The sequence below is a fragment of the Vanellus vanellus genome (assembly GCF_965231255.1).
Source record: "Vanellus vanellus genome assembly, chromosome: 1".
Taxonomy (NCBI): domain Eukaryota; kingdom Metazoa; phylum Chordata; class Aves; order Charadriiformes; family Charadriidae; genus Vanellus; species Vanellus vanellus.
Window position 1 is genome coordinate 132,876,834 of NC_138905.1, and position 16,002 is coordinate 132,892,835.

General features: G+C 41.5%; 2 protein-coding genes across 2 annotated transcripts in view; one reads left to right on the forward strand and one right to left on the reverse strand.

Moving 5' to 3' along the window:
• Positions 1 to 9,917, reverse strand: part of PDK3 (pyruvate dehydrogenase kinase 3) — a 58,179-nt gene extending 48,262 nt beyond the window's left edge. The window contains exon 1 of the mRNA XM_082491611.1: positions 9,673 to 9,917. Within this exon, the coding sequence (XP_082347737.1) occupies positions 9,673 to 9,778 (106 nt within the window). The 5' untranslated portion in view covers positions 9,779 to 9,917. The remainder of the gene's footprint in view (positions 1 to 9,672) is intronic.
• ACOT9 (acyl-CoA thioesterase 9) overlaps positions 1 to 16,002 on the forward strand; it is a 334,937-nt gene that overhangs the window by 73,678 nt on the left and 245,257 nt on the right. The gene's annotated exons all lie outside the window — the stretch shown is intronic.

Genomic DNA, 16,002 nt, shown 5'->3' on the forward strand with positions numbered 1-16,002 from the left:
AACTAATGTGTCAGTTTATATATATATATATACACACACACACAGAGTGTAAGAGTAGCCTCTTCCCAGGCAAAGAAAATAATTTAAAGAAATGGGACAAAGAAACATGTAAGAGACATGTCACATTTACATAGAAAGGTTCAGAGGAAAAAAGGGTCAATATAATAGTCTCTTATAACACACAAAGCATCAGAAAAAGGAGAAAAATTGTGTATCTCAGATACACAGTTCAGTGCTCTAATCTGCCCTTTCAACCTACTATTCCAAGAAGAAAAATTACATTTAACTGACTTCAGGAACACACACAAAATAATAAACATATTTTGAAAAGGGTAAGTAGCAGCTTGTAAAATACTTAAGCAATTTGGGGAAAAAGGTAGCCTTTTAAAAAACACTAATATATATTAAGGATAACGGGCATCAAGAAAAGCTGCTTTAGTACAGTAACTACGGAATTAGATAAAACAACTCCTAAAACTATACCTAATTCTATTAAGGATTATATTGTTTTCGACCATGGAGAACTGGAGAAATACTACTCACTCTCCACAGAACAGTACTGTGAAGATAATGACTGCTAGCGAAATGTATACATGGAATGTTCTTCACAAACATATGTACAGAGAGTCTGGCTGGGATGGAGTCAGCTTTCCTCACAGCAACTCATAAGGTGCCGGGCTTTGGATTTGTGACTAAAAGTGTTGACACACTTGTGTTTTGGCTATTGCTGAACATTACTTGTGCAGCATGAAGGCTTTTTCTCCTGCACTTGGCCCCCACCTCAGCAAGTAGGTTTGGGGGTGGGGAAGAGGCTGGAAGGGGACAGAGCTGGGACAGCTGACCTAAGCTCTCAAGGGGATGTTCCATATTACATGATGTCATGCCCAGCAATAAAAAACTAGGTGGCTCTGTTTCCCAAGACAACCATTACACCAACACCAGCTGGGCACCTGCCTGCTTGTGGGAGGTGGCAAGTGACTGCTGTTGCATCACTTGTTACTCTTCCTCTTTCCTTCCTTCTTAAACCGTCTTTATCTCGACCCATGAGTTTTCTAACTTTTGCTCTTCCTATTCTCGGGGGTACGAGGAGGGAAGCACGCACCTACATGGGGGCTCAGCTGCTGGATGGAGTCAGCCCACCGGAACACTGCACAGCTACTATATAGCAATCTCATCTTAAAGTTATTCCATAGTTTTTTATGGTTTGTTTGTTTTAATTAAGAATTTTATGTGGGACTGTGCAAAAAAATTGTAAGTAGTCGGGTACAGCATCTACTGCTACTGCCTTAGCAAACATCAAATTAACCTGGAAATCAGACTGTCTCTACACAATTTATTGTCTGTTTACCACCTTATTATCTCTTGGTGCTTATCTACATACTATTTCATTATTAGCTCTATCATTTTTTCCAGCTACAGTCAGTCAACCTGACTTATTCTAACGTCCTCCTCTTCCTTTTCTTTAAAAGACAAGTAGTATATTTTCCCACTTCCGCAACCCTGGGGCCATCACCATTGGTTATTTCCATGAAGCCTGTAAGCAACAGCTGTGCTGCACCAGGTGCTCCTATTTGTAGAAGAAAGTGGTCAGCTACCCACAAAACACAGCACTGGCTCACTTCTACTGACACCCACTAAGCCAAGAGGATCTAAACATACTTCAGCTTATCCAAAATTTGTACCAGGGACAGAGGGGAGTTGTGATTTCCTTTAAGTTTCTGGATACAATTAGTCTTTTTCTGAAGATCAAAGCAAAGATTAATTCAGTAGTCTTTATCATTATGTACTTACTTTAATCAAGTATTAATGGTTTCAAACTATTACTGCTTTCAAATACTTAAAGGGAGGATGCCAGAGGGATGGGAGGAGTCTTTTTTCAGTGGTGCCCATTGATAGGATGAGGGGTAATGGGCACAAGCTTGAACATAGGAAGTTCCATCTTAACATGAGGAGGAACTTCTTCACTTTGAGGGTAGTGGAGCACTGGAACAGGCTGCCCAGAGAGGTTGTGGAGTTTCCCACTCTGGAGACATTCAAAACCCGCCTGGACACTGTCCTGTGCAACCTGTTGTAGGTGACCCTGCTCTGGCAGGGGGGTTGGACTAGATGATCCCCAGAGGTCCCTTCCAACCCTGACTATTCTGTGATTCTGTAAGTAAACACTATACTTCATTGTTGTCCCCAATTACTATAAATTATGTCAGCATTTTTTTTCCTCTGCTTTTCTATCCTCTGACTTTTCACCTTAGTTGTTATTTGTACTGCAACCTGAGATATATGTCCTTGCTTCCAGTTTCCATATGATTCTTTTTTAATGAACAGTATTTCTGCAAGTCCTAGGACTGCTCTGCTGCTCTCTTCTGCCTGCACCAGAATTTCTCTTTCAGAAACTAACAGATCCTTTTATATCCCTTATGTCTTAGGAGAGACCCTATCTACCTATTTCCTTAGCTTGCAAAAGTTATGCTACTTTAAAATCACTAGCTGTCATTTCTTGCATTCCCAAGGGGAAGGAATGCTATCAATTCATGATCATTTTCACCAAAAATTAATAGTTTCAGATTTTCAAGCATCTCCCTACCAGTCCAAATCTAGTCTAAATTTCTGTCAAGCTGTATTCTCTATAATTTGTTACTTGCTAAAAAAGAACAACCAAAAACTACAACCCACATTGTTTACTGCTTCATGCAGATTAGGCATTCTTGTGTTCTTTCTTTCACTAAAAGACATTCCACTGTCTGCTTCAACAAAACAATGCATGAGAATACACACATGTACATATGCAGCATAACATCATCTCCTTTTCCTGAGCACCTGAAGGCAGAGGACTACAGCAGCACCTTTGGTCAGTCCAAAGACAAACAATGCAGACCAAAAAATTGTCTGCCGTTTAGGGAAACAAAACACAATCAACCCCATCGGTTGGAGGCTAGTCACTTACAGACTGCTAGCCTATGCTTGCAGGCAACAAGCAGCCAGTCAAATCACTTACTGAAAGCAGAATTTCCCATGCTTAGCCTTTATAACACCCCCCCCAAAAAATCTATTGCATTGGAGATCCAGTTCAATCACTCACAGCAAATTATGGAATTTGCACTATTAACTATGCAAAAATACTGATTTCAGAATATATGAAGCCTCAATTACTTACAGAAATTAAGTGTTCCTTTATTGCATAAACAAAATAGATAAAAATTTAAACCAAAGCTGAATTTTTTTCATAACTTTGCAGAACTGCACTAACAGATTTAACTAGCATCATAACATTTGAAAACAAACCTTTTCTGAAAAAAGTGACTATCAAGCAAGCATACTTAGTCCCTGAAACAGCCTCCAAAAGTGACTGATACAGATAATTCTGTAAATGAAATGCCCCACAATCTACTACTACATAGTACTCACACACACACAAAAACATCTCTACCATATCACAGTTCAATAGTGACTGCTGAACAAAATTATCTAGCCACAATGACTCTTCCAGACCTTCACAACAATCAATATTAGGCATTATAGAATCCTTCAATATTATGTGTCGTATTGGAATGTCACTGCCTGCCAGAGACTGGCAGAGTTGTAAATAGTAACAGGTTATAAATAACAACAGTTGCATCAAACAAAGGTTTCCAGCTACTTGCTGTGCTACAGCCCGTTCAAAGACAAGCCTTTTTTATATTATGAAATGCAAACTTTATCCATGCTCAGACCTAGAGAACGAAGGACTGAATACAGAAAAGCAATAACCCCAAAATAATTCAAGAACAAAAGCAGGCAGACAAGCCAGCTTTCACTGTGACAGAAGGCCAGGCTTTCAAGGTAAAAAACAAAGCAGCAGTAAAATGGTTCTATTTCAATGTTAGGCAAAACTCCTAACAGGATTCTATTTAAAGCTCTAACAGACACATTTTAAGAATAATATTGAAAAACCCGGAGAAGCCAAAAAAATTAATTCCACAGTGTTTTCATAAGGCTTGAAATAACTCATTTAAAGAATGCATTTAGCTTTACAAAATCAAGACAAAATATTCCATCACAACATACAAATATCTCATCCTGAAAAAATACCAGGCATCAAAGGATCCCAACCTACAAACAAAACTACAACAAAATTGCTGGTTGGAAGTTGAAGCCAGTCAGATGAAAATAAAAGACAGTAATGTCTGACTAGCATTCATCTTTCTGATCCAATTCAGTGGTTAGCATTCATGTTAAGAGGAAATTTTTTTTGATGATGCACTTAAATCAAGTGTACTGTTTTAAGGTCAATGTGCAGACAGCAGTAGAAAAAACAACTGCACACAATAAATGGCAGGTCATTATTAAATAGTATCTTTGAGCCCTAAACTTTGTGTCTTAGATACACAGTCTCTCTACCAAAGTTGTGTTAAAAAAAAAAAAAAAACATGAAACTTCTAATAATTTTTTGTGTAAAAATATAAATAAAAATTTTCTAATAGTCATCTTCCATCAGGAGATTAATAATTATGTTTGGAGATATAAGGCTGCTTTCAACCTCTACTTTTCCTACCCCCACATCTTGTTCAAATTGTATCTGCTGGCAACCTTTCCAATGGCACATTTTCAGTTACAGTGCTGATGCACACCTGCTGCCAACAAGACTACATGCACTGTACACGCTCTTGCAGAAACCTGATCTACTACTGCACGTTTGACTGACAGCAGTTGACAGCCATGCCAATACCTGGCTTACTCTTTATATCAGTTTTGGAAGAGGCCTACAAGTTTCCTCAAGACAGGTAAGTTTAACAGGTACCAAATAAACAAAACAATTTCACATCAAAAAATATATTTAACAATGGGGAGGATCCATTGCTCAACTTTTCCTCCAGATATGCCCAAGGACACAACAGTTCCCAAACTGCATGCACTCACTGTAATTATTTGCTGCATGCTCAGCTGTTCACAGCATGGTAAAATTACTAAATTATAACCTTTGTGATATTTTTCAATGCTGGTAGCTGTAGCAGTTGCCACAGATATTTTGATTACAACCTACGAAATTGAGATCTCCTAAGCCACATTCCACAACAAGAATTCACTATGGTTCACTATCTTCTATCTTAAGTATATACATGACTTTTTTGTTCAAACTCATTAGTAACCATGTGGTATATGAACACTAACATATGACAAATAAAGAGGGCTAAGTGCCATTTCATTAAGTTTTACCTATATATATAAAGAGCTAACCAAAAGAAATGTTTAACCTCATAGGTACAAAATTAATCCAAAACATTTGGTTTGAGACTTAGAAAAGGCTAGAATATAGCTAGGTACAACTGGCCAAGATAGCTTCAGTACTAAACAAGCTCCAAAAGCACATGGTGCATATTTTTGACAGAAGAAACCTCAGACTCACAAATGTCTCAGGCACTTCGTTAGCTGAGCGGTACACGAGTATAGAGTACTGGCATACATTCACAATATAGCACTAGCACAATTTCAAATTACTCTTTCATGCATGACCAAAGGATTACACAATTCATATTTCACCCGTCTTTGTGTTTAATGATTTTATATGCAATCTTTTCAGTACAATCATTAATTTCACGAAATGTTCATTAACATCTTTACTGCCAACTGAAGTACCCCAACAGGACCCAAACAATGCAATTGCATGGAGCCTGTCAGCTCAGGCACAGTTCAGCATTGGTACAGCTGTAAGGGTTTTGGCTCACACCTAGCCCTTATCAAGCCAGGCTGTAGTGCAGGCAGAATGCGCTCGAATATTTTTGTGTCTTTTTTTCAGTGTCAGGACACTCCTAGACATAAAAACTCTACTCTCCTCAAGTAGACCTGCCTGATGGGTTATTTACTTTCCCCAGGCACGCATGACTGATTGATTACCCATGTATGTAGTTGCTGATGAAGATCACTGGGTATTTTGGATAAACCTATCATCCTCTAAGCCCCCCCCCCCCCCCTTACACAGCTGAAGCAAATCTAAATTGAGATGCTGAATCAAAGCTGACACAAAATATGGAACTCCAGTATGGGCATTTTTTTTTTTCCTCAGACAGTCTAGCTCCAAAAGTTTACAAAGATGCACGTACTTGAATGTTAAACTACATCTCTACTTACAAGTTTATTTCAGAAAAGATATTTTAGTAATTATTGCAGACTGGGTCAATAAGGAATGCCTACACTTGGAAATCTACCAAAATAACTTCCAGAGCTGAATCCAGTGGGTTTGGTTTTGTTTTTTCCAGACCAGGATAATTATGGAGACCTGGATAAACCTAAAATGACATGCTAACATTAAACAAGGTCAAAGCTTGTTTACATTAAAACACATTTATAGAAGGTCATTCTTTTGCAAAGGAGTAAGATTGCACAAGAATCTTGTGAAATACACTTTGTAAGACAGAAATTGAATTAATAGTATTCAAGAAGAGTGTGCAAACACAAAATGAACACACACAGGAAAAAAAAAAAAAGCATCACAGAATCTGAGCACTCATACTTTGTGAAAGAGGTCCCAAGCCCATGACACAGTAACCTCTCACACAGTTGTGGCAGTTACAAAGATAGCTGCAAGCTCAACAGAAAGTAAACCACATATGACAGAACATGGTATCCAGACACAAACAAGACTCAGCTATAAAATCCAGGGAATCACTACTTGAAGTATTGCTTCCTGTTTTGTTTCACATTTTTAGTACTAGTGAGTTAGCTTAAACACCCAAACTGTCTTTTATAGTGGTTTAATTAACTGAATTAAGCTACTTGAGAAAGCTTTAAATTAATCATCATTAATTTCTATCATTGGAAAGGAATAAGGACTCTACAGCCCTGCTATGCACACAACTGTATTCCATACAACCCACACTGTTAACCAGTAATAAAAAAAAGAGTCTAAACTTTATGTCAGTATACATTGTCACCGTGTTTGAAGAGACTCTTCAGCCCATGAGAAATATAGTTTCTTTCCCCCTGCTCACCAGAATTTTGCAGAGACAAATTTAGAAGCTAGTTTAGCCTAAACCAATAACCAATACAAAAAAAAAGATGACAAAGACCATATAATAATTTCATTATTGTCAGAAATGAAGTAAAAAATCCTTCTCAAAAAAAAAAATAACAATTAATTGCAGCAAGTGCAAATGCCTCATTTTTTTTTAATACAAGAAACACACATGCATCAGACACCAAAGACAGACTGCCATAAGAGGGTCATACATATTTCCTTTGGGCTTATTCTTCTTCAACATTTGTTGAAAATTTAGTCATCTTTTTGTAACACAAGCACTACATAGACATAGCTCAACAAAAATACCATTTCTTTTTAAGTGAGACATTAGGTAGCCCCTATAAGCTGACTACAAAACACAGTTTCTTCTTCCCATCAAACAGTCAGGTTAGGTGTAAACAACTGAACTCCACCTTTAGTATCACGCTCCTTATGCTTGGCATATTTGCTCTCTTGAATATTTGTATCCTATGCCACCAGCAAATTATTTTTTGGGTAATTTTGGTAAAAGTAACATAGCTCCCTGATACAGTGCAAGTTGTCCAGGCTGTCCATGCCTCCGGTGGGAAAATTCTTGCACCAACATCTTACATTTTATTGCCAATTTCTCCTCTAGGCCTCTGAAGTCTCCAACAGAACTTGAAATTACCCAAAGCCATCAACACCTAGGATCACACAAGTTAAGTAGCTACATTGGTTTTAATCTATTTGATTAAACTGCTGTAATCTTCCTACTCGGGGTTTCCTAAGTAAACATAGGCACTAAAGACAAAGCAAGTGGAGATGCTAAATGGCCCATAAGGCTTATTAAGATCAAGCTGATAGTTTTAGCAAGGCTGATGCAACATAAGACTGCTAACCTTAGAAACTCCTGATGATCTTAGAAGCCTAAACTGCAGGCTTTTTTATCTTCAGAGTTTTAAATAACAAAGACTATATAGTTTCCTGTCAGTCTTAAGACATGAATACACTTAAATATATAGTATATGCACATACAAGATTCCACAGACACATCCAGTGACAACAGACTGGAGCACATCCAAAGAACAGGGCTGGCCAGGCTGTAACATACCGTTCTTACCCTGTTCGTTTCCACAAATATAAACCAGGCTTAAAATCATAAAATGAGACTACTTTTTCCTGCAGAATCATGAGACACTTTTCAAACCATAAAGTAATACAGATACTACAAGGTTAAAAAAAAATAAGCTAGCATTATTAAAAGGCTGCCACACAGATGTCCAAAAGCAAGCAGTAATGCAGGAACAACTTAGAATGGCAGAAATCATTACCGAAAAGCAACGTTTTGCCAGAACACCCAAGTCATTAAAGCAAAGACTGAAATCTTTACACCCCTCTAGTCACAACTGAAAAGCTTCACAAACATTAATACTTCCCCAGCAACAATTTACAAACCCAACTTTCAAATAGACAATGGCGAAATGATTCATTTAGTGCCAGGGCTGAAATTAAGATATTCTAAGTTTTAGGCCATTGCTCTTGCAAGGAAAGCATGGGTTCTAGTCAGGTTCTTCTTTTCATGTATCACAGGACAAGATGCGATGTTTTTTTAAAACAGTAGAAAACTGTCTTACTGAGACCTGGTAGCAAGCCCAGCACTGGCTCTTTATACTTGCAGCATTCCTTCACTAATTCCATTGCCATAAATGTGCAATTGTTTCCATTTTTAATAGCCTTCTGGCTTAACACTACTGACTCATTTTTGTCTTCTTGTACCTTTAGAGTAATACTGAAATGAAGGAACGCTCTATTAAGCTTCATGGTGTTAAGACGCAGCCTTAGTATTTACTCTACCAGCAGCGTTCACAGGATAACAAAATCTAAACAACTCTTGTGTCAGAGAGCAGGAGCCAAACAACCTCTGATACAGATATGAGAAGTTTATTGTTATCTGATCAAAACGTGAGTTCTCTAACAGCAACACAAGTCATTCCTGGATTTCAGTCCAGTGCTTCTGAAAAGAAAAATGCTATTTATTCATCAGCAACACTTTCTAAAACACATGAATTTTCCATGAACAAGTCTCCTACACAAGCACTGTCAAAGTTCACGCCTGAGGTTTAACTGAGCCAAGCTCTGCAGGGCGGGTGAAAAATTTCACATTCATGACGAGTAACTTACTCTCTCTCCTTCAGGCCGCTAAGCTCACAGCATTTCAGGTCAGAAACCCTTATTTTGACACTTGCTGCCTGGGAATATGGCAGGGAAAGAGAGGCTGGCCTCAGCCTTCGGCCGCCTCACCTCAGGAGGCCGAGATAGCCGGGCGGAGCAGCGGCGGTGTTTACTACCGGCTGCCGACGGCCACGCACGGCTGCCTGTCACGGCTGCCACACACACACACACACACACGCGCCGGTCCCCCACCAGCCTGCGGGGCCTCCCGGGTCGGGGAAGCCGCCGCCGGGCCGGGCCCCACGGCGGCAGCGCCCCCCGCCCTGATGGCGCCCCCAGGATGCCCAGGCCGCAGGCAGGGGCGGGCCCCGCCGCCCAAACGCTGCCGGGCGAGGAGACGAGGCCTATGCGCCGGCCGCCGCCGCTCCCCCCGCCCCAGGCGGGCCCTGCCCGCTGCTGCGCGGCGGGAGAGACTGGGTGACCCCCCCCACCCCTCCTTCACCCCGGGGCGGGGGGGGGGGGGGGCGGCGGGAGGCGCCGCCACTCACCGAAGTCGAGGAACTGCTTGATGGAGAGGGGCGAGGGGGAGAAGCGGGAGTAGTACTCGATCTGCTTGGGGATGGGGCTCTTCAGCAGCGCCCCGCACAGCCGCATGGCGCGGCGCGGCCCGCCCGGCCGGCGGCTCCTCTCCGCCGCTCCGCTCCGTTCCGCTCCCCTCCCCGGCAGCGGCACTACGGCGCTGCGGCGGCGCAGCGATCCGCGCTCATGCCCCGGGAGCGGCCAGCCTGGCGGCGGCGCCCCTCACCCTCTGCAGCCCGGCCCGGCGGGAGGGAGGGAGGGAGGGAGGGAGGGGCGAGCAGAGGGAACCGCCCTCCCTCCCCCCGCGCGCGCTCCCGCCCGGCCTGGCACGCGCGTACGCGCACGCCCGCACGCGGAGGGAGGGAGGGAGGGGCGGGGCGAGCGCCAGTGCCAGTGAACTCGCGCGTGGCGTCCGTCCGCTGTCCTTTCCCAACGGCCGGGGTGCCCTCGTGCGCAAGCGTATCGCCGCGGGAGTGGGGCGGGGGCGGGAAGCTGAAGGGGAGCGGAGGCAGGCCTCGGGGGAGGGTAGCGGGGGAGAGGCGGGCTGGAGGGGAGCGACAGGGCTTCGTCCCAGTATGGCGGAGCAGTCCCGGCGTCTGCTCGGAACAGTGCGCTGCCGGCCTGCGACATCCGTATAATCATAGAATCATAGAGTAGTTTGGGTTGGAAGGGACCTTAAAGGTCATCGAGTTCCAAGCCCCCTGTTACAGGCAGGGGCACCTCCCACTAGACCGGGTTGCTCAAAGCCCCATCTAACTTGGCCTTGAACACTTCCAGGGATGGGGCCTCCATAACTTCTCTGGGCAACCCGTTCAGTGCCTCACCACCCTCACAGGAAATAATTTCTTCCTAATATCTAATCGAAATCTACCCTCTTCCAGTTTGAAGCCATTACCCCTCATCACCACACGCCCTTGTAAAATGTCCCTCTCCAGCTTTCCTGCAGGCCCCCTTCAGATACTGGAAAGCTGCTACAAGGTCTCCTCGGAGCCTTTTCCAGGCTGAACAACCCCAACTCTCTCAGCCTGTCTTCATAGGAGAGGTACTCCAGCCCTCTGATCATCTTTGTGTTCCTCTGGACACACTCCAGCAGGTCCATGTCCTTCTTATGTTGGGGGCCCCGGAGTTGGATGTACTCCAGGCGGGGTCTCATGAGAGCGGAGTAGAGGGACAGAATCACCTCCGTCGCCCTGCTGGCCACGCTGCTTTGGATGCAGCCCAGGATGCGGTTAGCCTTCTGCGCTGTGAGTGCACATTGTCGGCTCATGTTGAGCTTCTCATCAACCAACACCCCCAAGTCCTTCTCCTCAGAACTGCTCTGCCCAGCCTGTGTTTGTGCTTGGGACTGCCCCAGCCCATGTGCAGGACCTTGCACTTGGTCTGGTTGAACTTCATGAGGTTGGCATGGGCCCACCTCTCAAGCCTGTCCAGGTTCCTTTCACATCTCAAGTTGGAAGGAACCCATAAGGACCATCGAGTTCAGCTCCCTGAAATGCTTCCCAAATGCTTTTGGTGAGGTAGATCTGTAAACTTGCATTCCTTTACCTCTCTGAATACAGTGCACTGGTGTGCATGCACACCTCTGTCTTTCATTAGAACTGGCCATATTACCTTGCTTAAATTGCTTCCAAGAGCTTGTAGAAATTTTTTCTGACCATAATATTTACCGTGCAAATTTCACTAAGTCAAAATTTTCTGTAGCCTACATGGTTGCTGCCACGTTATAGCCATGGAATCAAGTGCAGGGAAGGAAAATGTTACGGCTTGCTCAAGTTATTTGGAATTATTGAAGAAAGTATGTTGCACCTAAAATCCCTGCTACATCATTTGAAAAGCACACTGGATTTTAGCAGAGGTTACGTTGTTTGATTTTGGGAGATATAGTCTCTAATGGAGTCTGTAATTTCAGAGGAATTAAATGTTATTAGCTATTAACCAACACATTTACTAATCAGTTCTAATCCATTATTTGTCTGTATAAGAAGCATTTAAAAAACCATACCAATTTACATTTTCTGCTGAAACTGGTCGTGAGGATAGGTCCTTGCTTTCTAGTGCACCAAAACGCAGCTCTTGATCTTGGGGAGTGCCCAGTGATCAAGACTACGTATTTATTGTTGCACACAGGAATCATTGATGCAGCAGCAAGCACTGGGCTAGCGTTTAGAATTGATCAGTTACTCTGTCTTGGCCAGCCCATAAAATGTTGTATGCACAGGTGGCTTCAACCTGAAACTCAGCCTTAACAGTACCAGTATTCAATGGGTTTTACAGTTTGTGCGAGACCGGCAGAAGAAAGGGCACCTTCATTTTAGGTAACAAAGCAAGTTTTAAGCTTTGGAGAGAACAAGGTTTGAAGGTGGAAGACTCCACCATGTTCTAACACAAGGCCTACCACAGCAGTAGGTGGGGCCCAATTGAGTCTCTTACAACCCTGTACTCCCTATGAAGACAGTCCATCTCCAGTGTCCATCATGTTTCAACTCTTGATAATACTTACATTTTTTTTGAAAAGTCCATTTTTATCTGAGAAAGTACCTGAATACAATTAAAATTAATTGTGATTGCTAAAATTCAAAGTGAAGCCAGGTATTTGAGAGCTAAAATGTACCACTGAATGAAATCACTGTCTTGTTTTTTCCTGCTTTGCTGTGATGCAGTTTAGGTATATCGATGACAAATGCATCTGATGACAAATAAATAGTCAAAAATTCCTTTTTTTTTTCTCCAATGAATTCAATATAAACTTCAGCATGTACAAGAGAATATTACTCTAATTTTATAACTGACTCACAAAAGAAACAGGTACTCTTCAGTTACTGAAAGTCTCTCTCCATCCTCCCTATCGTGATTGTCCTTATAGAATTGGAGATTGAGAAATCCTGACCTAATGTACAAAATAACTTCTAATAGCTGGAAAACGTTTTAGAATCACTTCAATTGCAGGTTATAGAAATGACCGCCTTGAAGAGGCATGTCGTGTAATCAAGGCTGACAAAATGAAACATCTCCTGTAATTCTGAAGCTTTTTTGGCAGATGAGGAAAAGTGTTTTAAAACTTTTGTTATACACTCTTCAGGATTTGATTTTGATTTATCTATAGCATAACTCTGAATCGAGTTGTGAAATTATCTGGCAGAAAATAATATCGTTTAGTGTTAAAGACAGAACAATGTTTCCCCAAATTAAGATTAAATTAGCAACTTCAAAGGATGATATATTGTCAAAATGTAAGCCACGATTTTATGTACCTTTCACATTTTTAAGTAATCTTAATGTAATTACACTTCAATGTCAAAAAATAGCAAAACAACAGTTAACTACTGAGTTGTCTTTCTAGACACAAAATCTTTTTTGCGATATAAACAGTTTCACAGCATTGCTTTTTGAGGATTTTTTTTTAACCGATATTAACCAACCCATGTGAAAATTGAAATTGTTTTCATCTATGATGATAAGGACTAAAACCATAATGAAGACATGGGCAAAGTCACTGGAAAACAGAGGTGTGCTCTTCTCATCAAACAAACTCCTGATGGCTTCTCTCTGTACTGGAGAAACTGATGACATAACAAATAGATCGAATTCTCTCAAAATCATTAATACATGCACTTAAGACAAATACGAATGCCAGACTCACCCAACAGCTCTGCCTAACCTTGTGCATAAGAAGACAGCAAGACTTGCTTGAGGGAACATAAAATGCATGTAGGTAAATCTATGGTTGTTTTACCAATGCAAGAGAGCAACAAGCATACATGTGAACCTAGTTCTTGAACAATCTATCTAAATAGGGAAAATGTAGTGGAATAAACCATGCTAAATAGAAAATGTCACCGGGATCAAGAGACTTAAAGTATAGGCTGAGTTTTGCTAAGAGCAGGTTTTTTGGACCATTTGGGTTTCTCGTACCTCATACCTGCCTCCTTTATGTATTTCAGCACACATCTGGCACAGAAATGCTTCCTGCAGCTCATTCTGTGAGTGCCTACCTGAATTTTTGTTTATAAGATAAAATTTTTGTTTATATGATAAAAAGCCTCCAGAGATGTGCAGGGAAGAAAGGATTTGCCTCTTAGGAAAAGTTAATTTTGACATTGATAACACAGCTAACACTGCTGAATTTTTTGGTGCTTATCAATAGCCTTTTACCAAGGGTATTATTTTCATATTTTCCAGTAAAATTCAAAGCCAGAATAAGTAGAAGTAGGCTAGGGATCAAAGGGCCCCAGTTTTATGTGGCCTTTTAGTAGTCAGGACATCTTGGTCCAAGTTCAGTTAAAAAATATTGGGTGTGCAGGCAATCAGAAACCTCAGCACCTGTAAGTGAATTAGGGTCTTGTATGGACACTTTCTGGAACCCTATGCTGAGGATGAGATGGCCGGGTGTCCTGGACCTGAGGGCACCACCCAGCCCCACTGCCCCTGCCCCCCAGCCCCCAGGGAGCCCCCAGGGAGCCGCAGCCTTCACGGTGCCCTGACACATCAGATCAATTTTTGTTGGGTCATCACTGTGACAAAGGAGATGGATAATTGAATTTGAGTAGCCAATCTGGCTTTAATTATTTTTCTTGGTTCTCTGCATTGGAGTTAGTGTAAAAATGAATGCTTCTGACTCACAAACCACAGAAGTTTTGAGAGGCGATATCAGTTTTTGCTGCAGAGTGATTCCCTAAATCAGTGGATCTGATGCAGATCATATTTACATAACCAAAAGGTTTTTGGTGTTTCCCACCCTCAGTAATCTTAAGTGCTGACTGCTTCCCACTGACTTCAGTGCTGGTATTTAAAACCCAGCCTCACCTAATTTTGTGCTTTGGATATGATGAGGAGGGGGTATCCCCTAATGGCAGAGCATACATGGAAGAGCCTTTGCTGCATAATCTCTGTGCATGTAAATAGTCTTTATATGAATTCAGTGGAGCCACAGGGGTAAATAAGGAACACTTATTTAGTGTTCTGACTAGTCAGAAAATTAAGTTGCTGGAAAAGAAAGGTGTCCCTAAGTTTGAGTTTTCTTAATGCTTGGTTAAGATTAGAGATTCACTCCTATTCCTGAAGAAATTTGTAGCGAAACTTCATCTGGACAATTTGGCAGTCACATTTTTGTTACATTTTCTGATCTTGTTCTTTCGGGACCTTTGTATTACATGCGCTTCTGTTTTCGGGGAGCAAATATTTTGCATTAAATGTTTTGTCCAATTAAGATCTATTCACAGCAAACATTTCAGATTGTTAAAACACCAGAGCCATAATCTCCTTAGCAAAGCTTGTTTTTCTTCACTGCAGAATACTCAGTAGGTCTATAAACTAGCTGCAGGGGATTCAGCATAATGAATTTCTTTGTATGGATGTCAGAGGAGGGGAAAAGGAATGTTAAACTCTAAACCAAGAAAACACGGTTATTAGTATTTTCTAGACACATTGACTTTGTGGAATTCATAGTAATTTTTATAACCAAAACCCCCCACCTATATTGAAGTTATTGTAACCCCTACATCTAAAAGTTCAGAAGCACTCTTTGAGAATGGGTATAATACAGTTGTAACACTAACAATAACAGAAACCAATAACAGTTATTTGGAGGAAATTCACACAGAGAATTATAGTCCTGAAGTACATTTCACAAGATGACAGAAAAAAACAGCACAGAACAGGAAAAACTAGTATAGGGTAGTACAATGTTTCATACAAATTCCTTCTGTTCATAGTACTGATTTTTCTCAATAACACCGCTGTATTTTCCCACCTGCCGTTATATGCTTTCAAGGATAGATTCAATTAGTGGACCGTGTAAAGCCACATTGGGAACACATGGAGTTAAAAAGGGATATGGTTTCTTAATGAAGCTTTCCTGAACTTCAGAAAAGATCTGTTTTTATTTTTAATACTTTATCTCTTCCTAGTATTTATGCACTCAGACGGGTACGTCTGGATGGACTGTTACCCATAATGGTCAGAAGATTGATAGCATTCAAAGGCATGAGTTTAAAGAAATACGGCCATTACATTTGGGAATGCCCATGTAGTATTAGGTTCTGTTACTATCAAAGTCTACTTTTTCAGCCATTCTTGTCTATTACCCAAGAAAGAGGTGGAAAGTCCCATTTTCACCTAACAGACAGCATAAAGCAAAGTAATAGGTGTCAGAAAGGAACAAGGAAGCTGTCTAGGAGGAGTATCCTATTGCCATGGTATTTTGTCCTACCTATGCTGTAAGAGCGACCATTGGAACAAGGGAGTTAGAGCTATGATTGGGTGGCACAGAACCATACCAGAACAACCCCTTCCCTGTAAGA